This window comes from Hippocampus bargibanti, linkage group LG03 (assembly GCF_051943395.1).
Source record: "Hippocampus bargibanti isolate YZ-2025 linkage group LG03, ASM5194339v1, whole genome shotgun sequence".
Classification (NCBI taxonomy): domain Eukaryota; kingdom Metazoa; phylum Chordata; class Actinopteri; order Syngnathiformes; family Syngnathidae; genus Hippocampus; species Hippocampus bargibanti.
Window position 1 is genome coordinate 16,621,133 of NC_142736.1, and position 26,979 is coordinate 16,648,111.

At 40.8% G+C, this 26,979-nt stretch overlaps 1 protein-coding gene across 2 annotated transcripts; it reads right to left on the bottom strand.

The window, feature by feature from the left end:
* Positions 1-2,574: 2,574 nt before the first annotated feature.
* On the bottom strand, positions 2,575-25,028 carry rbms1a (RNA binding motif, single stranded interacting protein 1a). 2 transcript variants are annotated; one of them, XM_088992267.1, is made up of 14 exons: positions 24,675-25,028; positions 19,619-19,779; positions 18,388-18,446; positions 17,179-17,270; positions 15,561-15,718; positions 13,044-13,123; positions 12,865-12,965; positions 11,990-12,039; positions 11,816-11,906; positions 9,723-9,773; positions 7,715-7,816; positions 7,315-7,383; positions 6,917-6,991; positions 2,575-6,013 (listed from the first exon to the last, which is right to left on the bottom strand). In XM_088992267.1, exons 1-13 carry the CDS (start codon positions 24,723-24,725, stop codon positions 6,923-6,925), a joined length of 1,134 nt encoding a protein of 377 aa, XP_088848393.1. In that variant the 5' UTR covers positions 24,726-25,028; the 3' UTR covers positions 2,575-6,013; positions 6,917-6,922. The 2 variants fall into 2 exon arrangements, with proteins under 2 accessions (XP_088848393.1, XP_088848394.1); XM_088992268.1 differs by having other exon boundaries at positions 19,619-19,761; positions 24,675-25,026.
* Between the last annotated feature and the right edge of the window lie 1,951 nt (positions 25,029-26,979).

Sequence of the window (26,979 nt, forward strand, 5' to 3'; positions counted from 1 at the left end):
CTGACATTCAGCCTCAGGTCTATTCACGAGTATTCTCTCTCTCTCTCTCTCTCTCTCTCTCTCTCTCTCTCTCTCTCTCTCTCTCTCTCTCTCTCTCTCTCTCTCTCTCTCTCTCTCTCTCTCTCTCTCTCTCTCTCTCTCTCTCTCTCTCTCTCTCTCTCTCTCTCTCTCTCTCTCTCTCTCTCTCTCTCTCTCTCTCTCTCTCTTTCTTCCCTTTCTCTCTCACTCCCAAGCACTTGTCACATTCACAAAAAGTCGCACACAGGCACGCACACAAAGCACATACAATATTACAAAAGCCTTTCAAAAGCATCTAACAAATGTCAACAAAATACACTCATCAGAACCTCACTAATACGTTAATTCATTTTCAGAACTACTTATACTCACTTATCCCATCCAGCTATCATCGGGCAATAGGCAGGGGACACCCTGAACCTTCTCATACTTGCCAAAAAAACTCTCACTTTCTGACACTGTTTTGGATTACAATTTATCATACAGACAAAAACAGACTTCTGTAGGAAGGAATGTGCTCTGACTCTCAGAACAATAATGATTCCCCCTTCCTCTGTGGAGGAAGTTTTTTTTATTTTAGTCAGAGCATTTTTGGTGAAAAACGTTTCGGATGCAATTTTTTTCCAAGCCCAACAATTGTTGCTCCTTTGTGTCATGATGAATTTGGCTGTATATTTTGGAATCTTGCAAAAATACATTTTGTGTTTCCTGTGTGTGCCACATTATTCAATGTCATCTCCAGAAATATACATCCACCCAAAACACACACAGATGTCCATCACATTCCGTTGTTAATGTCATCAAGCCCGTGAGCACGTGGAACATGCCAAGTATATGTCACTCACTCGGTCTCTCCCTCTGCCTCTGGTTTTAATTCACCACAGCTGATGGGACACATGGCAGTAATCCCTTGAGAAAGGCCAAGGTTAGACACGGGGCACCGACATGAAAAAAGAGGTGGGCGGTGGGGGTTTGTCGCAATGTTTGATCTGCTTTATTTACTGTGATACAATCAGACATTCAACACGTGGAATGCCTTGGATGCCGTCTTATCACCCATCAGTGGCCTATCAGGGTCACTCAAATAATTTCTAAAATGTTTATGGAGTGTAGATTACATTTCTTGAGAGATAGGTCAGTGGGGGTCTGAAACACGGGCCTACATTTACAACCCACGGAACTGTATTTATTTCGTAGCGTTTCTCTCGCTGCGCTGCTTTCAATATGTTGTGCATGTGAGTGTTATTGTTTTTGTCCCATCAATCTAATCTGTCCAGAGCTTTCAGAATCTGTCGTGCTGGACCATGTGACTTATATCAGCAAGGGGACTACTTCTTTTTCCAATCAAATTTGGAATTTGTCCTCACGGGGCCAGAGTTCTGGCACTCTTGTGATGTCGGTATTTTCAAGTCCTGTGATTGGTTGGTAGAGCAAAATATATTTCTGATGAGTATGTGTTTTATTGACCTTGGTCTTTTTAAGACCTCTGTAAGAGCGTACTGAATAAGGTACTAGTGCTAGATGGATCTTAACCAGACTATCAATGATATCAAATAGCATTTTTATATTTAATTGGATGATATAGGCGAGAGAGAGAGAGAGAGAGAGAGAGAGAGAGAGAGAGAGAGAGAGAGAGAGAGAGAGAGAGAGAGAGAGAGAGAGAGAGAGAGAGAGAGAGAGAGAGAGAGAGAGAGAGAGAGAGAGAGAGAGAGAGAGAGAGAGAGAGAGAGAGAGAGAGAGAGAGAGAGAGAGAGAGAGAGAGAGAGAGAGAGAGAGAGAGAGAGAGAGACTTTTATTGTTGCGGTCAAGTGCTCTAACCCAGGCGGCAGGAGTTGCATTAGCTCCAGCACTTTGATATTCTAAAAGACATTTGCCAAATGATTGTCTCAGCCCCCCAATGTCGAACCACCCGTGTGCAGAAATGAGAGATACGAATGGAAATGAATAATGGAGGCTTGCTAAATGAGGCTTGGTTGTGGCGAGTCTCAACACACTCTTTCCAATGTCATCTGCAGGGATTCAAGTTTCAATCGTCGTGTGTGTGTGTTTGTGTTTTTTGTGGGGAGGCAAATGGTGCGATTGCTAATCTTGCACCTGGGTGCTTCTGATCTCTTTTGACTGGTAAAAAATGGAGCTTGGTGCCTTTATGTCTCAGCGATCAGATGCACCTAAGTCGGAGCTTAAGTCGGGAGATCCGACCTAAGAGTTATGAATGGATTGAGGCTGTGTGCTGCAAATAGTGCAACCGGAACGCTTCTATGAACACCCCCCCCCCACACACACACACACACACACACACATAACGTCATCCATTTTACTGGCTGAATTGAGATTTCCCTCACAAAATTAAACAGTTTGACAGCCTGGGAGTGAACAGCGTCCTCTTCTGGAAGATAATTACTTTCGCTCTTAATTCCGGAGGACTGAACATGTCTCGCAGATGCTCAACTGTTTGACATCAGGATTGTCAGTGGTATTATACCGAGTCTATGTCTTTCTGTGACTCTTACAGTCTCTGTGTAGCGCTTCCGCAAAAATGCTGACAATGCATGAAGATCAGAGAAAGAGAAGTATTTTATTCAGCACGGTTTCAAATGTTTTCAAAGGAGAGAGCAAAGGAGTTGATTGTTTGAGTCAGTTGAGGGTGACAAGGCGAACAACAAGGATCAAATGTACAATATTAACCAAGCCCCCTCCCCTCTTTAATCTTCCCCTCCTTTTGGTGGAATCACCTGCAGTAAAAGTTTGGTGACTGAAGTCTTTCCCTGTTGTTTGTACCCAAGTCGTACAACCTGACCATCATAGGTATGACTTTTTTATCTGTCATAACAGAGTTCATTTTTAAACAAGTGAACTTGAAGAGAAAAGCAAAGCAAACAACACACTTATTTTCTCAATTGTCCATAAATGTAAAAAAGGAAGAAATGAAACAATAATAACCAAACTAGCACGGGCCATCAAGCATTACACTCATGAATTCTAATTGCAATTTTGAAACAAATAGCACATCGGAAACAGGGCAGAAAATATTATCTTCTTGTTGCATAAACAACAATTCTGTCACTGGAAAATCTCTGCAGATGTTGACAGCAACGGTTTGACCTAGACTCTAGGTCACTCAAAGTCCTAGACCTAGAGTGACCTTGAAAAGACCAACTTTCAGGGGCAGAGGGGTGTTGCATTGACAAAGGCGGATTCTTTCATCAAAGGGATATGTGAAGCCTGCATTCATTTGCTGAAAAGTACTGAAGGAGCTCAAGTAAGATAATTCGCTAAATCTGGGGTGTCAAACTCATTTTCAGCACGCCCACATCATAGTAACGGTTACCTTTCGATGTTATGATTGTGAAAAAAGATTTACATGGGAAATCATATAATACGCAGATTCCTCTGCGTGTCATTGTGACTGTAGTTCCTTATGACAGCAAACTGAAATTTCAAGTCAGAAAAATGGAAAGTAGTCGCAACCAAAAACACTACAATAAAAATGCTTTGCCTATTGAGGTTCAGGTGAAATTTCAGGACAAATGTAAATTCCCAGATCTTAATAGGTGGTCTTAATTTGAACAGTTGGGCATTTAATAGTTACGTAGTTTCAATACGTTTGGCACAACTCGCGTTTTTCTTCCTAATTTGCAACAGGTGCTTTGCAAATACTGAGAGTATTTTTTACACTCTAAGAATGGATGAACCTGGACCAATATATCCACTGAGTTTTTTTAGGGGGGGGGGGGGGGGGGCAGTGTGTCACCAGAACATTGCAACAGAGGTACTGGAAGCATCACAAAAAGGCACAGTAGTGGACATCCTTGGAAAAGATATACGGTACTTTGAATGAAACAATTTCATGTTTCAGTATTTATTCTTGAACGGAACGTTCATAAAGGGTGATCTGTGAATTGACCAACACATTTCCCGGTTTACTTTGGCATTCAAAGAATTTTTGTCAAATTAAGTTTACCTGTTTATACTTTATAAGTTCACCACAATTTCAGGTCACAAAAAGTTCACTTGAATGGTCACCAGAAGGTCCATAATTCTTTATGATCAGCATAAGCAGGGCACCCCAAACATCCCTTTGCACTTTTTTTTATAATTTGGTGCACACAGACACAAGACCATCAGCAATTCTTGTAAGCATATCACACACTTGCCAATGACAGGCCAAATGACATTTGAGGAAAGTTTTTCCATTCCCAACTGTAATTGAGAGTCGGTTTGACAAGATTTCTTGACACTGACCGACACATTTTACGCTTGTATTGCAAGTTTCTTGAACTGGGATTTGTTGTTGTCCAGCAAGCGGCAAACGGCCTGGGACCAGCACCTCTGAAGAAAGTGCAACGACAAAAGCAAAGTCAATCTTGGAGGGCTGCACTGCAACTCAGGATTAACAAATGCTCGCTTGATTCAACGGTTACTTAAAAAACATGAGAAAGCTTTACCCGTACTGACTTCAGGTTATTCTAAGGCTTCAATGTTACTTCAGTATGTGTTGACAAGCTATGTGCAAGGAAGTTCCATGTGTACACAAACATAATGACAGCCTCACATCTGTCAATAGTAATAAAAAGGTGAAATAATGAAAGAAAAAAAAGAAAAACAAAAGGACGTACATATTGACTTTTGGGGGACTCCTTACAAATAAGGGGCTTTTGAAAAAAATGCTTCAATGTCTCTAACACGCGACAAAAAAAAAAAGCCATTTGGAGAGCTTTTCTCCCAAAATAAGAACAACTCCATTGAGCAAGACACTATTAGCTTTCAGTGTGCCACAAAAAAAATCTAAGTGGCGGCCAAATGAGTTTGACACCTACAGTATGCTCTAAATGGAGCATGGAAACTAAACTACACTCCCTTTCTCGGGGAAGACAAAAACAAAACACTAAAACAATAAGTCATGACAAATAAAGATGTGGCAAAGTGACCTCGTTTTAGAAGCATGGAAGAGAAAATGCTGCAATTGGGAAGAGACGTAACGCTTGAAGTCCGAGTTGGCCAGCTCCCGAGCGTGGCTTTTGTTCTGCTTCATTCACTCTGGCGCAAAAAAAAAAGTAAGGGGGGGGGGGGCTTTACCTGCAAACCCAACCACACCGGCAGACTCAGAACCATGAGGTAGATCACCGGTCAAACCGACCATAAGAGGAAATAAACTGGAAAGGCAAACAATCCAAAAAAAAAAAACGAAATAAAAAAAAACATCACAAAATATGCCAAATCTGTGTTTCAAAAAGCACGGCTCCTACTTGATGTCCTTTCGACGGTTATTAAACAAGAAACAAACAAACAAAGAGGAGAAAAATAAGAGTTGCGTTGTTTTGTTTGTCACTATTCTTTTTTTTCCTTTCCTGCCCTCAGTATTGCAGTGAGACTCATTATTGCTACCAGAAGACTAGATAGCGACACACTTCCTGTGTGGGATCAATCCGATGGAATTGGGGTGGGAAAAATGACACCTGATCGAGTTCAATGAGGAACGTTGGAAGATGGTGGTTAGGAAGGCACCTTTTCATGACATGGTCACCTCTTTCAAGCATGTGATTCTGTGACAATTGTGAAACACAACCCTTCTTTTTTTTCTTTTTTCTTTTTTTACTTTAAAAGTCAGTGCAAACAAGGTTTTGCAAGGGGCACATAGCTATAAAACAATAAAAACCTAAAAGTGGGGGCAGCGGTGGGGTATCGCAATCTCATGCATGTAAAATCACATCATACTGTGGATAATGCAGGGTGGGGGGTGTCCTCTGGAATTTGAGAATCCTTCTTGAAAAAAGAGAAAAACTTGAAGAGCATGTTGTTTCTTATCAAAATAAATCTTTTTTTGTATGATTAGCCAACTGCTTGAGTGCATTTTCACTGTCCTGGTTTTCCAACACAAGCAAAAGGGCTGTGCAAAAAAAGTTTGTGTGTCTGGTCCAATCAGAGAGGGCTGCTAAAATGGTGATTAATCAACCCGTTCTCATCAACCCTCAGGCTTGCCGAGTGATCGCTGGGCCTAAAAACATAGACAAGAAGAATAAGCATGGTTGACAATGACGGATGTGGAGTCGGGTTGCATAGGGCTGGGAATTTTGCAGTGCCTTTACATTCCAAATTTTGTCAGAAATAACTGCAAAATCTGGGCAATTCCAACAAAAAGTAACATAGTTATTCTAGTATGAATAATCAGTCCTATAAAGTAAATTAAATAAACACTTGTTATTCTTAGCCACCGGTTGGTTGAGTGGTTAGTACGCCGACCACACAGTGCAGAGATACCGGGTGCAATTCCATCTCCGGCCTCCTTGTGTGGCGTTTGCATGTTCTCCCTGGGTCCGCGTGGGTTTTCATTTGGGTACTCATGTTTCCTTCCACATTCCCAAAAACAATCAAGGCATGTTCATGAAACACTCAAAATTCTCCATTGGTGAGTGCGGGTGGTTGTTTGTTACTGTGTGCCTTGCGATTGGCTGGCAACCGGTTCAGGGTGTCCCCTGCCAACTGTCTGAAGAAAGCTTGCATAGGCTCGAGCACCCCCAGCGACCCTTGTGAGGATAATCGGATAATGTCATGGTTTAATTATTGCTGTAGTACATGATTTACGCCCTGCACAATTTTTCCCATTGTGCATGTGCAAGTGAATTGGCCACGGCACGATGAGAATATGCAATATTTGTAGCATTTAGGCTATAAGTACCTATAAACATATTTACGGGTAGGTTCAAATGTACAAACAAGCGTCTGCTGTGTGTGTGTGTGTGTGTATATGTTTGTGAGACAGAGAGAGAGAGATAGTAACTGCATTGCTACTTAATCAAAATATAATTCTTTTGGCAAGATATTTGCACATTTGGATTATTTTGTGGTTTTGTGACCGATTGATGTTGAGAAAACTATAAAAATGATCTTCATCAAGTACCTGTGGTTACTTGCTGAGTTGACTGTAAGGGGACGAGTTGGCGGAGGAATCCAGTTGCTGTGGCGTGCCGCTTTCCTGAAACACAATTTGAGAATCTAAGAGATATTTAACAAAAATGTTACCCGGCTTTATCATAGATTGTCATATGGACTCCGTGATATTTCGGGCTTTGTTTTGTACGGGTTTTTACACATTTTTGACCATCAAAGTAGCTGACTTTCTCTCTCTGTCTTTCTGTCTGTCTGTCTACACACATTTTTTTTCTAACGGATACTTAAAATGAAAGCGCTGTGGTTTGACTTTTGGTTATGATTGGTGAGTGACAAAAATGAATGCTCAGGTAAAAGCTGGTGATTAAGGAGAATGTACAGAATGCTGTAAGGGTAGAGAAAACCTACCGGTGCTGCCGGGAGGGGATGATACTGTGGTATGTAAGCACCTTGGGCCCCTGGGTTGGCCGCAATATACTGGGAAACAAAATCAACAATGGTTGAATGTGTGCTTAGAAATATATGCTTGTCAATGATGAAGGGAGTCATGAAGAATATGCTTGGATCAGTAGAAGGAAGTCACAAAGTACAAATACTCTGTTTATTGTACTTGGGTAGAATTCTTTAAGGAATTGAATTTTGATTTTGAATGTAACTTTTGAGTTGGTCTCCCGTTTGTACTGTTTTTTATATTTGACACAGGAAAACGAGTTAAAACGTTTTTACATTTCTTTTTTAAATTAAATTATCCTCACATCTATGACATTATGTGAGTATGTTTGCCACATCAGTCCAGAATTCTACTTACTGCTCCAGTGTTTCCTAGGGACAGCTGAGCCATCTGCTGAGTAATCATTGCAGAGGGATGCAATGACATGGTGGGATCCACAGAGGGCGACATCACAGGGGTCTGCAAGAGAGGTAAAAGTGGATTTCACCAAAGACCAAATAACAGAGCTCCTCCAATATGATAAGACACAAAATGGCAGCAGGTAGCTTCTGTGCAAAAGAGCATGTACAGTCCAACAGATATGTATACAGGTGATGCCAGGAAATTTTAAGCAATTTCCCCTGCTCAGTTGACACTTGAAAAGCTGTCTGAGCATTTATTTAATATGTCAAACTATGTTAAAACAAACACCAGTGTGGTGAAGGGGGAGCATGAGCTAGATATCAAGGATAAAGAATCAATTCTCAAACAGCTTTGCATCTTGTCGCTTTTTGGGGACTGAATATAAGGGGGGCAGATCTCTCATAGACACTTGTTCCATTGGAAACAATCTATTGAACGAGTCAAAGAGTCACAAGACAGTTGCTGCTTCAGGCATTTCCTGCTAGATTCAATGAGAGGGAAGGCTGCTCTAGGGCTTCAAGGTCTTGCTACTAACAAATGGGCACTCGCATACGCACTCTGGCAACATGTAAATAAATACAGGTTGTGCTTTTTTTTGATCGGTGTTAGTCACTGCATTGGGGAACAACTGGGAGAGAAGTAGTTCCGCTATTTCTTCTTGCTACTGTTTTCCCCCGCTAGAAGACACTCTTCAATGACAAGTATGTGATTAAACCTTATTTGTACACTAGTATAATGCACTTGTAACACTACTAGGCCCAACATTTTTGACATGTGTCACACAGTAGCAGACTCCTACTGGCCCCGACTAGTTTATATCAAAATTACTACTCTTAGTTTTTACCTCAGTCGGAGCATGTAGTTGTCCAAGTACTATGGCAAAGTTGTACAACTAGTCTGCAGAAATGTTATATAGCTGTTGGGAAAATGTTAGCAATAAGACATCAGCACAATAGCTGTTGCAGAATTGTATCACAACCACTCGTACTCACAAGTGTCATACCTGCACTCTGACTTTCATCGTCGAATGACAAGTAAAACAGTCATCGGACAACTACATTTTACATCTTATAAGTAAAACAACACTGTACACTCAATAATGTCATGCTGGTAGTGCTACAGGTGCCAAACAATTCTATTCGTTTCTCGTACATAGAGCACGAGCCGTGCTCATAGCACACAGATGTCAACTAGACACCGTTTGCCTCACAGTTTACAATTAGTTGTGCTACTAGAATATCAGGGTTGTACTATAGTGTGCATAGATGTCATACAGTAGTGGGAAAACCATAGTAACACAGAACAAAGACTAGTGTGCGGCTTAGCTTCGGAAAACAGGTGAGCTTTGAGCTCTGAGCAACTTTGGTGTTATTTTCAGTAGACAGAAAATGACAAAATCGCCACCCCCTGACACGGCTAAAACAGATGGATTTTGATGCTCAAACTCATATTCTACAAAAACAATGTAAATCAGAATGCCCTGTTCATACTGGTGGAGGGGGATAGAACATATTGTATCTGTCTTCTTGTAAAGGATTTTTCAGGAGTTGATTTCCCCTTCAAAGTCTAGTCCAATTCAATGCACTGCTGCTAGGGTGCATGTGTAGACCTGCGACAGTACTGTATTAGAATACAATACAATACATATTGATTTATATAAGCACTTTAACAGCTGAAGCTGGAACAAAACGCTTAACAAAACTGTTGACATCATATAAAATGATAAACACAAAATACATTTCTGCATTACCAACAATTTTTGGGTTGACCCTTTAAGTCGCTATATGGAGCATAAAATGCTGAATTTAGGAAAAGTTGCTGTTTTAGCCAAAGAACAAGGTAAATTTAAGTGAGGAATTTGTGTTTTACAGCTGAGGCTCAGCCACACACCCATACATGCTTATATTACAGACAGTATGTGTATACATACATGCATATGTTAGGTGAATGCATATTGCCTTACCGGGTGCTGCATGATATATGGCTGATGTGCCACCCAGGAGTGACTCTGGACCTTTGAAATGACAAGATGGGGACAATGCTACTGTCTATAATAAGTGAGCATTATGTGCAAGACAACAGACAAATAATTTCACAAATGCTGTGCAGTAAAAAAAAAAAAAAAAAATCAAATCAAATAATAAAAAAAAAATAAAATGTGTCTTTTTTTTCAGAAATGAACCATTTTTGTGTTAGGAAATAATCTGGAAATAAAATCTGGCTCATTCAGAACAAGGAAGACATTTCTTTTCTTGCACCAAATACTCATTACTATGTGCTTCCAATAGGAAACATAATTGCTCTGACATACTGGACTACATTTGGAAATGTTTTTTCAATAAATGGTATGTTGGTGGGAATAAAGATATACTAATTTATGACTCAATTCAAGGTCCATGAACTGGTACACTGGCACATGGAGCCTAAGCAAGATGTTATGGATATCCCATAAATGTACAACAGAAAATACACTAACAAACAGCAAGAAGAGAGTTGTACAGTTATATCAATCATTGGCAACATAAAATTCCTACTTATTTCAAACCGATAAACACGTTAAGGCAAAGATAAGTGCATCCAAAAGATAGGCTACCAAATGAAAAACAAAGTAATGTAGTTTATTCCATACATTGTAAGAATGAAAATTGTAAAGAGCATTACATTGGGGAGACTCAACAAATTCTCAAAAAAAGACTTTATCAACATCGCAGGGATAATACTAGTGGGCCTCAATCGGCAGTACATTTGCACCTAAAAGCTAGCAACCACTCATTTGACGACAATGAGGTTAAAATCTTAGCGAAAGAACATAGATGGTTTGAAAGGGGGGTAAAAGAAGCGATTCTTATAAAACAACAAAATCCTTCATTAAACCGGTCTGGTGGGGTGAGGTTCAATTTGGATCGTTCATACAATAGCCTGCTTAGGCAAAACAGGTTAGGCAACTTTCGCAATGCTGATGAGGGTCGTTATGCTGATGAGGTGATACCAGCGGGAGTGGGGGTAATAGGCCAGTCGTTAGTCAGGAATGTAGGAACAATCAGTGGGGCCACAGGGAGGGTTCCCCTGCCCCCCCCCCAACCGGAGAGTAGGGACCTATCATAGCTGTGTCCGGCGCCACCATGTCTGGACATTAGGGATATATAAATGGGGCCGATACGACCAGTCAGACTTTAGTTCGCTGACGAAGCCTCTTGGATAGGAGGCGAAACGTCCAAAACCTTCACTTTTTTACAGATGACGGCTGAAGAAACCTTCTCATCGATGGACCACTCCTGTACGACTGAGAGCTTACACAGACGTATCAATCATTGAGGTAACTACGGTTGTATGTTGAGCATAGAGGCAATGAAATCCAAGTTCAGCAGTTGTGTTTTCATTTCATTTCGGCCCAAGTACCGATTATCCTAATCCTACCCACAAAGTTAACCTTGTTCAATTGCCATGTATCGTTTCTATCACCACTATATGTGGGGGCACTTCAGAAGACATGCTGAGTAATGGAGAAAGAAAATCACAACAAGAAGAATCAAAGATGCCCTGCAAGTGAACTTTAGTAATATTTGTCGTTCCCACGGAGCAGAAAGAATGTCATTTTGTCTAAACTGACTATGTTAAACCAATATGAGTTTTAAAGTCAGTAGTTAATAACAGAGATATCAATGCTGTTTTCCACTAGGCCATTTACAAGGTTTAACATCATATACAAGAATTAAACTACCAGACTAAAATGGCAGCAACAAGTTAAAGACACATAACTATTTCCTTTGACAAAGAATTGTGGTAAAAAGAGACTTCCATGGCCAATTTGTGCGTGATTAAGGGTAATGTGTCCTGGGGAAAAAATGTCCTTCTGACTACATAATTCAAGAGCTTTTATGGGCCTAGGAAATTAAGGATAATGATGGCAACTCATGATGACTCATGATGGCAACATTTCTCGGGGGTGGGAATAATGCAACCACCTTCATCTTAAATGTAACACACAGTCGAGAAGAGTGAACATGAACTTAATTCAGTTATAACCGCTGCAGCTGCTGCTTGATAGAAGCCTACCTGGTAAGCAGAGAGGGGAGACATGTAGGGCGTCATAGCCGGCTGCACGGTCATTATCCTGTTGGGCACTGGATATGGTGATGGATAGTACCTGGATAACAGGGCATTTGAAAATAAAGCTCTTGGATAGAAAAGGTCTCCTCATATATGAGTCACATTGTGCATGTGACTGACCCATTCTGCATAGCTGCTGAGGAGGGATCATAGGTAAGAGTCATTGCGCTCTGCAAAGAGAAAATTCACAACATCAGCTTTTGTATTTCGGTATTTCACCCGAACCTGTACAAATGTGGGAGGAACAGACCGTTTTAGAGATTATCTTCAACTCCCCCGTAAATACTGTGTTTACTGTCCTCAAAACATATACAGTACAGTATATAGTGGTTGCTTGACTTCAAAGTATTTACTCTTTCAAAAGACCAGCAGCTACAATTTCTCTAGGTACTTATGCAATTACAGTGGGACACAGACAGTTTTGGGGACTGTTTTAAGATCCATTTCGAAGACTGCCATTGTCCAATAATAATTCAGGACATGTACAGTTTCAAGATTTTTCCATTCTTCTTGATGAAATAAGTCCAAGATGGCGCGCGAGTAGGCAGCCGTCAGGCAGTGCTCTCAGGAGCCTTGCTTTTTTTTGTTGTTTTTGTGTTTTCTTTCGTCACACTGAGTTGTGCGTCGCGCGGAACGGATACGGATTGTTTTTCAGCATTTTTGGCGATAACATTCATCAAGGAGGAGACTGTGCTGAGCCGTTGTGCCTTCTGAGCAGCATGGATATGCCAGCACTGTTTTTGATTGGGAGGAATGTCAGTGCCACATCTAAAACATCTACAAACAGTTTGATGTTTGAGAATTTGGTGTCACTTCAGGAAAAGCCACCACGTGTTAGGGTGAAACAGTGAATGACATTGAATGTATTCTTATTGTCAAATGTCAAAACACATCAAATTTGACCCAAAATATCCTCTAGAAAAACGGTGTAGGCTGTTAGCAAGTTACATCTACTTTTCATTTTAGGTAGAGAAACCATAAAAGCTGATACATACTAGTCTGAGATCGCCTGTCTGTCCATTGGGAACATATCCACCGTGAGCATGTTTCTTCCTTTGGCTGTCTGCAAACTTGCACAACAAGGGCTGAGAAGGAGCTGAGGGAAAAGGAGAGGAATATGGTTAAGAACAGCCATTTACATCACCGCCTACACAAAGGGGAATGGCTTTCATACCCAGTGCTCCGGAGGCGATCTTGATAAATTTCCCGTTGAAGTGTGAGATCACAGCATTACACTGCTCGGTGGTGTCCATCCTGGTAAGAGATGAAAGGGAGCAACAACTATGAACAGACTGACGTTGGCGCACAGCGGTGGTGCAAAATGTTCTATTACATTCGATCATTATTGTCATTGTCAAATTCACATCAAATTACATATTATTATTAGTTTTACAAAGGGTGGGCAGTGAATTTGGCACCAGGGGCTTCAGTAGGAGCTTACCCGACTAAATCCACCACTAATACCACCTCCACTCTTATGTCGCCATTCCAAAATCCATCAATGTCATACCAAAAAAAAGCAATATATCAGCACACAATTTGTGGCACACATATCATCAATATTAGTTCTGAATAAAATATTGTTCAAAAAGCATTAGAAAAACACATCTTACTAACCAGGTATTGTATTTATTAAATGTATAAATGTGCGCAGATTTTTTGCAATTCCCAATTGGCTGCTCTATAAGGGTTTTGATCTGATCAATCAAAAGACGAGAAAATGTGGAAATCATCAAAGGCCATCACGCTCTGGTCTTGTGAGGGAGAATGTGAAAAGTGATTAGCTCAACAAAGGGCCTGGGCAGATTAGAGTGGCATGGCAACACCAAGAGGCTATATTTTGACTGAACAACAACAACAACAACAACAACAAAATCAACATCCAAATACACATCACAGGAACAGAACATTGACATTTTTGCATATTGTTTGACAACATGTCAGGAGATGCCATCTCAATTTGATTTTGAGTTCATCAGAGGTACTGGTGGCACATGCTTGCTGACTCCTAATTTAAGATGTGAATTTGAATGGGATCATTTTATTCTCATCTCATCTCATCTCATCTCATTTTCCGTACCGCTTATTCCTCATTAGGGTCGCGGGGGTTGCTGGAGCCTATCTCAGCTGCCTTCGGGCACGAGGCGGGGGACACCCTGAATTGGTTGCCAGCCAATCGCAGGGCACACAAAGACACAACAGTCACTCTCACACTCACACCTAGGGACAATTTGGAGTGGTCAATCTGCCTGCCATGCATGTTTTTGGAGTGTGGGAGGAAACCGGAGGACCCGGAGAAAACCCACGCGGGTCCGGGGAGAACATGCAAACTCCACACAGGGAGGCCGGACCGGGACGCGAACCGGCGACCTCTGCACTGTGAAGCCGGTGTGCTAACCACTCGACTACCGGGCCGCCCGGATCATTTTATTCTGTGTTATAATATTTTCATTCAATTTTTGTTTTATTCATTTGATTTCCATACCTCAGAAGTCGGAATGGTAGAAAATCATTTGGAAAAGATTCTTTTTGTTTTCATTTTTGCACCCTTTCTTCACAAAACTGTCATTAGAACAAGAGGGTGTCAACTTTTTATATCTACTTTATAGCTTGTGGTATAAAACTAAATCTATTTAGACAGCTGTCAGTGTTTGTGAAGCCAAATGTACAAATGTTTGCTCTTGTGCATCTTCTTTTCCTTTAATTTTGTCGCCACGGCATGTCATCCTTTTCCACCGATGTGTAGCTTCTGAATCCTCCTTTCTAACACCAACCTATTCATCTATCCATTTACCTATCCGTGCAGCCACTCATCCATTCAGTCACACACACATGGATGGGAAAATGGATAATTGACTCTGATATTTTTACTCAGGGGTCTACTCGCTTTTGTTGCCAGCAGTTTTGGTGTTGATGCATGTATGTTGAGTTATTTTTGAAGGGAGAGTAAATTTAAACTGCTTTACGAGATAGGGTGCGATGGAATCAGTAGTTTTTTTTTCCTCCTAAAGGTCAGCAGGTAAATTTAATTATTTATCACCCAATGCTTTTTCCCCCCAATTTACCAGTAATATTAAAGTGTGTAGTATACAGTACATGAACAGGACAAAAAACAAAAATATGTTGGGGGTTTTTCGCCTGGACTTATCTGAAAAAAAAATTAATACCAGTAACATGCTTGTGGAAATCACTGCTCGTGATACAAAGAGGTGAAAAACATGTGGGTAATTGAATGAAAATGCATTTTGATTCGTCATAGGCAGACATCCACGTAAAAGACATTTTCCTTGGAATGTGTGATAGTGTCTTTACTATGCAATGTATTTTCACCTCACTTGATTGATGGCATATCTAAAACTTGCAAAAACATATTAACCAGGCAACACCATATAACTCAAAAAAACAGTTGTGAAATTCTGAAGTCTAGTGACCACTGCACATATGCAACTCTTTTAGTCAGGATTGTTCCGACTGTTTTTGACTAACTATATTGTGATTCTCTATTAAGAGACAACCTTCAATTTTGTACGTTTCTCATTCATTCCAATTAATTCCTATCAACATTTCCAAACAATTTCCAATTTTGAAAAGCTTCAAAATTGTGCAACCCTAGTTCTTCCTTTATCAAATCAAACCGGCAAACAAACGCAAGTGTCGAGGTTACTCTTTCACTGGCTCATCTATGACCGACCTGGCAAAGCCCACACCCCGGCTGTTGCCACCGTAGTCGCGGAGGATGCGTGTGGAAACGACTTGGCCGAAAGGCTGCAGCATGTTCTCCAACTCTTTCTCATCCACAGAAAGAGGCAAGTTGGAAATATACAGATTTGTTGGATCTTGTTCCTGTTGCTGTTCACAGAGAGGAAGACAAAAGAGGAAGTATGGTCATGGTTTTTATCCTGAGTGTCGTCATTGCAGTTTGTCGTGATTCAGAGATTTGATCGAGGTAACATAAAAACACGTTTTTTTTCAAGGATTTTTACAGAATGCATCCATCCATTGATTTTCTGATCCGCTTATCCTCACAAGAGTAGCGGGGTGTGCTGGAGCCTATTCTAGCCGTTTTCAAGCAGTAGGCACCCTGAATCGGTTTCCAGCCAATCGCGGGGCACACAGAAACGAATAATCATCCACACAAACATCCACACCGAGGGACCATTTTTTTGTGTTCCATTAACCGGTCACCCATGTTTTTGGAATAGAAGAGTACCCGGAGAAAACCCACATGCACATCGGTCGAACATGCAGATTCCACACTGTTAGGCCGACGTGCTAATCAAACGACCACCGGGCTGTCGACAGAATACATGAAAATTTCAACTGAATGTTTAATATTTGGATAAATGTGCCGGTGTTTCTTCTTTTTCTTTATGTGCTCTACTTGATTTTCAATTTCATGACAGCGAGTGTGATTACAGTTGCTACGAAATACTTCCTACAATACTACATATGGGAACCAATTTTCGCTCATCGTCCGCGAGTTTGAAATGTATCATGACGATATACTGAAAGACACATCCATCTGCACTGCAGCACTCCGGTGCCTCGTCGGCCTCCCTGAGAAACATCAGGAGAGTTGCGTATCCAAGCTACGCTGTTTGTTCCCATCAGCTCTGCTACATCCGCGTCTTTAGAGAGCAACCTTTCGCTAATTAACTCTTATCTGCGGATTCAAGCACATCAACACAGTCTGAGCTGTGGAAGTGGCAGAAAGAAATAGTGAGAAAAGCACTTATAGAACAGAACGCGAACTGAGGATGACTCACAGATTTAATTATGCAGCTTTCCTGCTACCATGCAGATGTGACGACACTTATATGCACAAGGCCGTGAATCTCTCACAATAATAACAACAACGGAGTAGTTAATTAATTTTCTTGTCATTCCACAAACGGCGATTTAGTTGTGGGTGATCAAATCATACTGACTAGAATAAAATAAATAACCGTATAGGGGAAAAATTAAAAACACTCGGAGATTGAACAGATTTCAAGGGAATATTACACTTGTATTCCACCATTAATGAGCTAGTGTGACATTGTGAAGCAGGAACACAAGCCTGCTGTGTGTCAGTGTGCAAGCTGGTGGTCTGGTGAGACATAACTGACAGGTTACTTGGCAGACGGAGACATGACATCTGGTTATAGAGCAAACGTAAATGAGGTCACGGGAAGAACAGCTTGTCAGCTGAGGTCATGTGACCAGTCTCATGTCATTCAGAAGTGCACACCACACATATTCAGAGAGGAAGTACGGATAACTTTGTGGCAAGAGAATGCAACATGCACGCACACACACGCACTCCTCACCTTGGCCATCTGGGCTTGAATGCCGCTGGTTTTCAAAGCGTGCACGGCCTTCAAAGCAGCCGCTGGGCTGTCAAAGTCCACAAAGCCATAACCTGTAGTTGGCAGAGTAGCACTGTTTACATGAAGAGCCAATAAATACAGACCAGAATCCTCATCATCTTTGTTGGCCAATTATAGTGGTGCCTTGACTTTGACTAACGCAGAACACATTTTCAAAAGAGTTGCCGTGATTCAATGCCCACTGCGCTCTTTCTGACATGTGTGTCTTTGCCAACAGGGGCTGTATATTCGAGGCAGGCCTAATAAACAAAGATGAGTTTCTTGTGTCTGTAAGTAAGAACGTCAGTGTGAATGGTTGTCAGCCTCCTTGTGCCCTGCGGCTGCCTGGTGACCAGTTCAGTGTATTCTTCTGACCCAAAATTAGCTGTCACCAGGTTTAGCAGCATATATGCACCTCTCGCAAGGACAAGCAACACTCAAATAGTTGGAGTTTCACAAATAGGTGACTCTAAGAGCTGCACTAACAGCTGTTGATAGCAACGTTTAAAGAACATAGGCTGTCAATAATGGGCCCGAATGGTTACTGGGCCTCTTGATTTAGTCGGTTGATCTGAGATGGTAAAAGGGGGGGGATTTCAGTTTTTTATTCAAATTCCACATTACAATAGCATTCTAACATTTTTTTCATTATCACGACACCAACACAAAACATTATAATTTTTGTATTGAGAATAAGCCAGGGAAAAAAATAAACCTCATGGTTGGGTTATAATTGTTGTATTGTCTCTTTACACATGATGCTGAATGGTTTGTGTTCAAATATCCTTTGATTGAAGTGTTGAAGTCTGATATCGATGTTACCTTTGGTGTTTTTATTTGTGTGTTAGCTTTGAGTTGGAAGCTATGGTTTGGATGGAAAATATATTGCAATGCTCTTTGTTTTGTGTTTGCATCTTGCAATGTATTTCTGAGAATTGGTCACTGCTTGCTGCTTGTTGTGAAGCCAACTTGCACCATTTCGTGCTTGTAACTTGAAAAAAATGTAACAGCGAAGAACTCATAGGTCGTGTCAGTCATAAGACAAAGCATCCCTGTACGTTTAGTCCGCGCGCAAAACATTACGCGTAAGATGTAAAAAATGTGTGTCTCTACTAAAGTATAAGTAAACTGTTTCAGAATTTAATGGCTCGGTAATGATCCTTAACTGACCTTTACATTTATTAGTTGTCTTGTCCAGGATCGCCTTTGCCGACTGAATCTTGCCATACCTGCACAGACATCATGCGGATGATGGAGTAAGCAAAGAGCCATGATCAACTCCTAATTTGCTTGTGTACATCTTTCTATCAGTTGCTATAAGTAAATTACAAAACCCCAACCTTTTATTTTCAACACAGTAAACCAATTGCGCACCAAATAGGGACAAAAAAATGGATGTAACAACAGTACATCCCACAGGCTTGATCACAACCCTGGACCTGAAATGTGAAACAAATTGCATGCCGCTTGTTGACACGTGTGCACAAACAGACTGAACGGCGAGCTGACATCACCATTCAAACCTTGTTGCTACAAAAATAGTGCTTTCATTTCTGCTTTGTGCTGGCAAGCAACATCAGGAGCATGAACAAAACAAGCGAAAAGGACACAAACAGCTGCTACTGGTTACATGGATGAATGCCTCAACCCCATATGCTTGTGGGAAAAAGAGGAGACAAAACTCGGCTAACTGTGGCATCGACCGCATTCAATCTCCACACGGATAGTGGTCCATTGGATCTTGGATCCTGCAGACCAGGTGCTACTTTAGATCTCAATATTTAGTTAGTTTCTGAGAAAGCACGGAGGCGGGATGTGCTGATTGAAAGACTTCCATTTAGCATGGACGACTGGTGAAATTTGTAAACTGAAAAAAAATCTCGTGTGGAAGTCACAGTGTTCAATTAAAACTTCAATGTGAACACTATGTGATTTATACATTAATAATGGGCTCCTTTTGCATGTTTTGAGATGAGAAAATGTATATGACCACATATTTGTTGATTGGTAGTATGCCCCCCCAGACCCACCACGCTGATGCTGGCTCTGGCCGGCGAAATTCATTTAAGTATGCCAGGGCCACAAACATGCTCTGGAGCTACCCGGTGTCCACATTTCCTCTGTGGAAAGCCTTAAAACAATGTGAGAAATGTGCAGAACCCCATCAGACTATTCAGACTATGACAGTCAGGGAGGGAACGTTCTGGCGTCTGTGGTAAACCAACTTCTAAAAAACTTAGCAACACTTGATTACTGCAACAAACAAAACACACACACACACACACACACACACACACACACACACACACACACACACACACACACACACACACACACACACACACACACACACACACACACACACACACAATTGGGTGATAGTATATAATCCCGCACTCACTGGTGACAAAGTTTGACAAGGTCCAAGTCGGTGGTGGCAGGAGGGAGGCCTCGGATGTACAGGTTGGTCTTGCTGAGTTGCTCCAAGCCCGTGTTGCTGCTGTTGCTGCTGCTACTAGGACTGGACGGAGTCATGGGGTACGACTGTACACAGGAGGGCCACTGTTATCGAAAAGTTACGGGAGCAACATAATCAGATTTGAATCCTGGTCAACTGTCATCACAAGGAACTGTTCTCCAGAAAGAATTAAAATAATTATAAAATACAACATGAATGAATACAGAAAAAAAATATCCATTTGTTCATGCATTCCACGTTGACGCCTCATGATTTTCATTAGTTTCAACGGGGCATCGTTATGTCACTAGTTTTTTGGGCCATTTTGGATAAAGCGGTGGATAATACCAATGTGGTTCGGCATTTACAGTAACTCACTATAAAAACATGGGCTGTGCTAAAAATCACTCTCCATTTAGTATCCACTGTCGTTCTTCCCCATATGCAGGACTGCAATCCCCTCAACGTAGTCAACACTGAAAGTGACTAAATATTAAAATACATCCCATGATACATTAAAAAGATTTGCCGCTTCTATTTCCAGGGTATTGCTTGATTTTGAGCACAAGATGAAGTCATGAGTTGGGGAGTGAAAACACAGCACATCACAACACAGACGGACATAAGAGTGGGCCAAATGTCCATTATGTCCATCTGTGTTGTGATGTGTTGCTGTTTGGATTAATCTTGTAAAATGCATATATTTTGTTCTTTTTTATAATGCATAGAATATTTTTCATAATTTATTTATGTGCTCAGTATATTTTACAGAACTTCCATCAGCTGACATTGATCTGGCACAATATAATTGTGACATAAATGGTACAGTTAACCATGTGTAGTACTGTACAGTATTGTAGTTTATTCAGTACTGTAGTTTATTCAATACATTGTAAATATGAAAATTGTAAAGAACAATACATTGGGGAGACTAAGCAAATTCTCAAAAAAAAGTGTTCCAAACTCAATTGTATTCCACTGATGAATGAATAGTCCACTATATGTCAGATCTGACAGGTAGGTCATGCCCTCATAGCAACACCAGCTGAAAATGGCGCGTCACACCAACATCCGTGACACTCTGACGAAGGCGGAAGTAGTCGCCGAAACATGTCAGGTATTTGAACACCGACACTGTCTGTAAGGAAAGAATCTACTATACTAAGAATCCACTATATACCACAATATATATATATATATATATATATATATATATATATATCATGAAACCAGCCTGGACAAAAATGATGGTATCCTCAAGTGAATATGTTGTTGCATGTGTTTTTGAGGCAATTTAAGCAACGGTGCGATTTTTTCCTTCTTTCCATTGAGGTTTCTGCACCTCATACCTGGTGTTTTGGCCCACTCTTCAGAAGCAAACTGCTCCAGTTATCTCAGCTTTAATGGATTTTTCTTCTTCAAATCTTTCAGCCCCGTGAACATATGTTCAATAGAATTTTGATCAGGGGATTGTAAAAAGCCACTTCAGAGGAGTCAAATGTTTTGCCCTGAGCAGTTCTTTGGTGGTGTTTTTCGCTGTGTTTTGACCCAGAGGCCCAATAGTACCCTATGGCATAGGGTACTATTGCAAGACCTGCAACATAGGTCAGGCTTTTCCAACAATCAGAATCAGAATCAGAATCAGAATCATCTTTATTGCCAAGTATGTAGGACACACAAGGAATTTGTTTCCGGTAGAACACGCTGCACTAGTATCGTTGTCAAAAAAACTGCTAAGTGGCACTATACAGTTCCATTTTGGCTACTGTTGAAAGAGTTCAAAGAGTTAATGGCTTGGGGGAAGAAGCTGTTTAAATGTCTGCTGGATTTGGTGCGCATGGATCGGTAGCGCCTGCCTGAGGGGAGTAGCTGGAAAAGGTGGTGGGCAGGGTGCGGAGGGTCCAGTAGGATTTTCCGCGCCCTAGTTTGGATTCTTGCAGTGTGCAAGTCCTCGAGAGTGGGTAGGGCGGTGCCAATGATTTTTTCCGCCGTCCTAACTGTCCGTTGAAGTCGGATTTTGTCCATTTTTGTGGCGGCCCCGAACCAAACGGTGATGGAAGAACACAGGATGGATTCGATGACAGCCGTGTAGAAATGTTGCAGCACCTCCTGTGGCAGGCCATGCTTCTTTAGCAGCCTCAGGAAGTACAAGTGTAATTCTCTCTAGAATACCTGGAGAGTCTTGAGAATTCAGAACAGTGCAGGATCCATGTTTACAGTCAGGACGCTGTTGTTTCCTTGTTTTTTTTTTTTTTTTTGTTATTTCAATTTTGCATCTGTGAATGTAAACCTGATGAGTTTTGCCAAAAAAAAAATCACATTTTCGCTCATCTGTGCATAGGACATTCTTGCAGAAGATTTGTGGATTGTCAACATGCAGCATGATGATTTTATAGTTTTATGATATAGTTTTAAGGTGGATGAAATAATTTGAAATGTGATGTCCTACTTAGTCGCCCATGAGTCCACTTTGGCAAAAAAATAAAAAACAATAAATGGTTCCATCTGACATTTATACATTTTGTTTGACATTTATACATCTTGTTTTCACCTTTTATTTGTTTAATTGTTGTTCTGTGCTCTTTTGATACAAGTCATTTCATTAATTTGCCACAGATTTTATCAAAATAATAAATGTACATATCTTAATTGGCATTTTTCTAGCTATTGGCAATGACCGCATCACTGATGGCACTTTTGCATGTCAATGTCAGAGACAATTCACATTTCACCTTCACCGATGGTACATATAAAATTTTACACACATTTGAAGTGTTATTGTAAAACAAAATATACTTTATATACCGTACTGCTACAGCAAACATTAAATGTAATTTTGGATGTGAAAGATCATGTTGTTGACATGCTGTTTTTGGATTGGCTAGTCCATGTTCTCGCTGCATGTTGTAAGACTGTTATAACTACTGTATAGTTGCTCGTGGTCAGCCACTCATGAGAACTAGTTACATAATCACACACTGTAAAACAGTTCAGTCCACTAGATCAAATCAGGTGTGCTGACATCAAATTTCTGGAGAAACTATGCCAAACTTTGGCTGAATGCAAACGTTTTTTGTTGTTGAACCAATTTACAATAGATGAATAAACTATTTTGGTTGACTTCTAAGTTTTAAAATAGTTCTGAAAATAAAATTGATGTGCGTTTATACAAAATTACAGCAAGGTGCTGATAGAGTCAATGTGAACGTCTGTTATTCGACCTGCCATAAGGACCAAAAATCTGCTACAAACTCCCATCGACTGTGAATGGCTGGCAACTGGTTCGGGGTGTCCCCCGCCTACTGCCCGAAGACAGCTGGGATAGGTTCCAGCACTCCCCCGCGACCCTCAGTAAGGATAAAGCTGTTTGGAAAATGAATGAATGAACTGCCATCCGCACACATAAAAAAACAGTACGGGTAATTGCTGACAAATGCCACAAGATGGCTGCAAAACACTCATTGAAATTGGACATGGCTATGGCATGGCTAATTGAAGCACTTCCCCTCAGGCCAATATAGTTATATTTGGCACTATGATTCAGCAAAATGTCATAAAAGCAAATTTTATATATTTTGTTACTCAAGACGCTGCCTTACCCAGAAAACAAACATATGCAACAGATGCCATTCAGCAAGTATAATATGAAAAAAAACGAGTACAATATTTCACAAATACCAAGCTAACAAGTTAACATCTTTATTAAACTCTTGCTGTCTTTACTCAGGTCGAGATTTCAAATGAGAATCTGTTCTGCTACCTTAACCTATATTTCCATTGACTGTGTATGGTGACATTGGTCATGTATACAATATACTTTCACATCCATTAAAACTATAACCACATTGGGGCCTGCTAAAAAAAGAGTTTTAAACCATCACACCCCCGCAGAACAGTGATACATCCAGCGCATTTTTTTTATTCTTGTGAGAAAATCAGCACATAACTGCCCTGCAAAGCATTTCCTTCCCCTTACTCATCCTTTCAAATAGCTCCCAACTAGCCCAGATCAGTTGAAACACAAAGGGGTGGCAGTGCCATCTGTCCGTAACCAAAGGAAAAACCCCAGTAAGACCAACAGCTATTGGTTACCAATCACAATCATGCCAAGCCCAAACCGAGATTTTCTTACCGAGTTATGTGATGATTTGATGGTTGAACATCCATGAAGGATACATTTAGAGAATGCTGAACTGTAGCAGGAACATCTGTTCATCCTTCAAAAAATGTTTTTTTTTATGTTGATATAGACATACTTACGACAATACTATTTTTTTCAAAGCATCAAAAAGGGCAGCTCCAATCAGACAGGCAGAAGACGAGGGGGAAAGCAGAAGACGAGGGGGAAAACTCCGCACACTGAATCACCTTGACCAAATCGAATTACTATCATTTGATGGAATTATATGGATAGAATCTTAAAGGTGGTTGTCAATGCACCGAAGTAATTCACTCCATCGGCTCGGCTGTGATCGTATTTCAACCACGAGGGCCCATAAAAACTCCTACATCAATCTACCATCTCAATCAGAGTGACTGGAAACCAAGAGGCCTTCCAATCCGTCAACTGCCCCCCCCCCCACCCCTCACGCACACATGCACGCACACACACAGTGACACACGCACACATACCTTTTTTGTTCACCTGAGAGGTCAAAATGAAGAGTGCACACGGACATGAGACCACCCACCCCCCAGAATTCAGTGGATGAATACAGGTAGCCAGGAAAAGAGGACCACAATAAGCATGGATCATTTTGAACAGAGTAGCTGGCCAAACAAGGTTATACGGAAAAGAACAGTTAAAAGCCTCTGGAGAATGGTTTCATCGGCATCCTCATAAGTCGCCTCTATTATTGTTAATCATTTGATATTTCAAGGGTGTTTTGTTAGATTATTGCAAACCAAACACAGAGGGCAGGGCTTCCCAATGTCATTTCAGGCTCTGGTTTATTTGAAAAGTGACAGCAAAAGTAGAAAGCAAAACATAATGGCCTACCTGCTTGCGAGTGGCCGCTTTCAATGGGTTGCCCGTGTTTGCAAAGATCATCCTGGAGGTTAGAGATATTCGATTTCCAGAAAAGATATCCCCCGTCTAAAAAATCGCAGATCCAATGAAATGGTCGGAAGCGGCGAGTGAGGCTTGAAAATAACCAGTCTGGTCAAACCATCGGCATACTGAACGGGTTGATTAAGTTGAACAAAGCGTGCGTGCACTCTCTTATGCTCTGGTGGTGACACATTTATCCAGTTAGCTCAGTTTGTTGTACGCCAGTGGATCGAGCGAGCCTCCGGTCCGGTTCATTGATCTACGACGTCCTGGTGCAGACCGCTCGCCAGTCCCACCTACTACGGACCAAACCAACACTACCATCTGGGGGTTGTGGCGTCAACTCGACTGTGTTACCAAGCCGTAAAATAACTACATGTGACGTTTAGCAGCGTCGTGTGTCGTATATTGACGAGTAGGTGCCTCGGGATCAATTTGAAAGCAAATAGAACGTGTTTTTTAAGGTTTCATTTGTCGGCGCGCGGATCCATCGCCGCCTTTCGTGTTAGTGTCGTCCGCACATACCAAGCATTCTTTACCCCCACCTCCCCCTACCACGCACGCACACACACACACACACACACACACACACACACGCACACACGCACACGGACTCAAACACACGCGCACGCACACGCACTTCCTCTTCCTACCCTCCCCCATCCCACACACTACATGTTAGTGAATCAGGATGTAATGAAATATTAGCAAGCGCTGGCCTCGACTGGAGGTCAGTCATCCTCGACAAATCAAATAGAAGATATAACAATTAAAAAGCATTGACAATGTTTAAAATACATCTTTACTATTAATAATTATGCTACTTCCCGCTTTGCATAAATTGTGCGTATCTATCTATCTATCTATCTATCTATCTATCTATCTATCTATCTATCTATCTATCTATCTATCTATCTATCTATCTATCTATCTATCTATCTATCTATCTATCTATCTATCTATCTATCTATCTATCTATCTATCTATCTATCTATCTATCCATCCATCCATCCAGCCAGCCAGCCATCCATCCACCCAGCTATCCATTATTGCATCCATCCATCTATGGCTAGTTGGGTCCAGATATTTTCACTTACGAATGTACACTTTTCTTGCCAGTGATTTTGACAATACTGGCTCAGTTATTTTGAAGGAAGAGCATTATTTTTACATTTACATCCTTTATATGATAGTTGTCCATATTAAGGGCTTTGTCACAGCTTCAGCTGTTTTAAAGCGCTATATAAATCAATATGTATTGTATTTTTACATTTTCACAAATATTACATTGTACAATGTCATTTTAATGTACAGTGTCCCATATACTGATACAGCTAAATATTTTTTTTTTTTTAATTGAGGGGTATGATCACTTTTGGGTTCATCCATCCATACAGAAATTTCCAATTTATCTGCATTGTGTAACCATTTATCATCTATATAAATGTGTACTTCCGGGTAGAGTGAACGCTGGCACAAATGGCTGCCGCTGCTCACCCGCACAAAAAAATCCTGTGACTGTAAAGTGTCCTTGAGAGTTTTGGAAGGCGCTTAGAAATTTAATGTATTATTATTATTATAATATACACAATTTTGTGTACTATGCAAAGCATCTATTATTTTAGATATTGGAGACAAATTAGAAAGAGTTAAAATACCCACTGTATATGTGTACGGTAATTTATGAAAAAGAATTACGACCGTTGCATTTATATGATTGATCTACTTGGATGCAAATGAACCATATAAAGTCAACATTTCATAGTCTTCTTTATGGAGGTACAAATACGAGAATTTGTTCATGAACTGAAATAGGTCTTCAGCAATGATGTGCGGTGAGGTTCATGGCTGGTGAGGCACTGACGCAGTCGGATTTACAAACATGAACTCCACAGAGTAGCTTATTCACCATTTGATTGGCAACAGTTAACGTGTTTTGTTTAAAATGTCATGTCAGCATTCTTTATATACTGTATACAAACTGTAGCATAGAAAAAATTAATTAAACAACGTTATTATCGTGTTACCTTTACTTATAAATGAAGTCCAACGATGAGAAGGTTTCATCGATGGACCACTCCTGTACGACTGAGAGCTTACACAGACGAAATGAAGTCCAAGTCTCTCTGTCTCAATGGAGATCCGTGCCAGTGAAGAAATTCGTCCTTGATCAGTCCTGTTCCGACTGTATGTTTTCAGTCTTTTGTTCTGAGAATGACCGCTCCACTGTTGCTGTAGTAGCTGGAACGAGCTG

Bases quoted from the DNA above. Each gene is read 5' to 3' on its own strand.
- rbms1a (XM_088992267.1), bottom strand. From the start codon at position 24,725: ATGATCTTTGCAAACACGGGCAACCCATTGAAAGCGGCCACTCGCAAG. The intron at 19,780-24,674 runs GTAGGCCATTAT...TTTCGATAACAG, and splicing joins AAGCGGCCACTCGCAAGCAG to TGGCCCTCCTGTGTACAGTC. The intron at 13,124-15,560 runs GTCGGTCATAGA...ATCTCTTACCAG, and splicing joins CGGGGTGTGGGCTTTGCCAG to GATGGACACCACCGAGCAGT.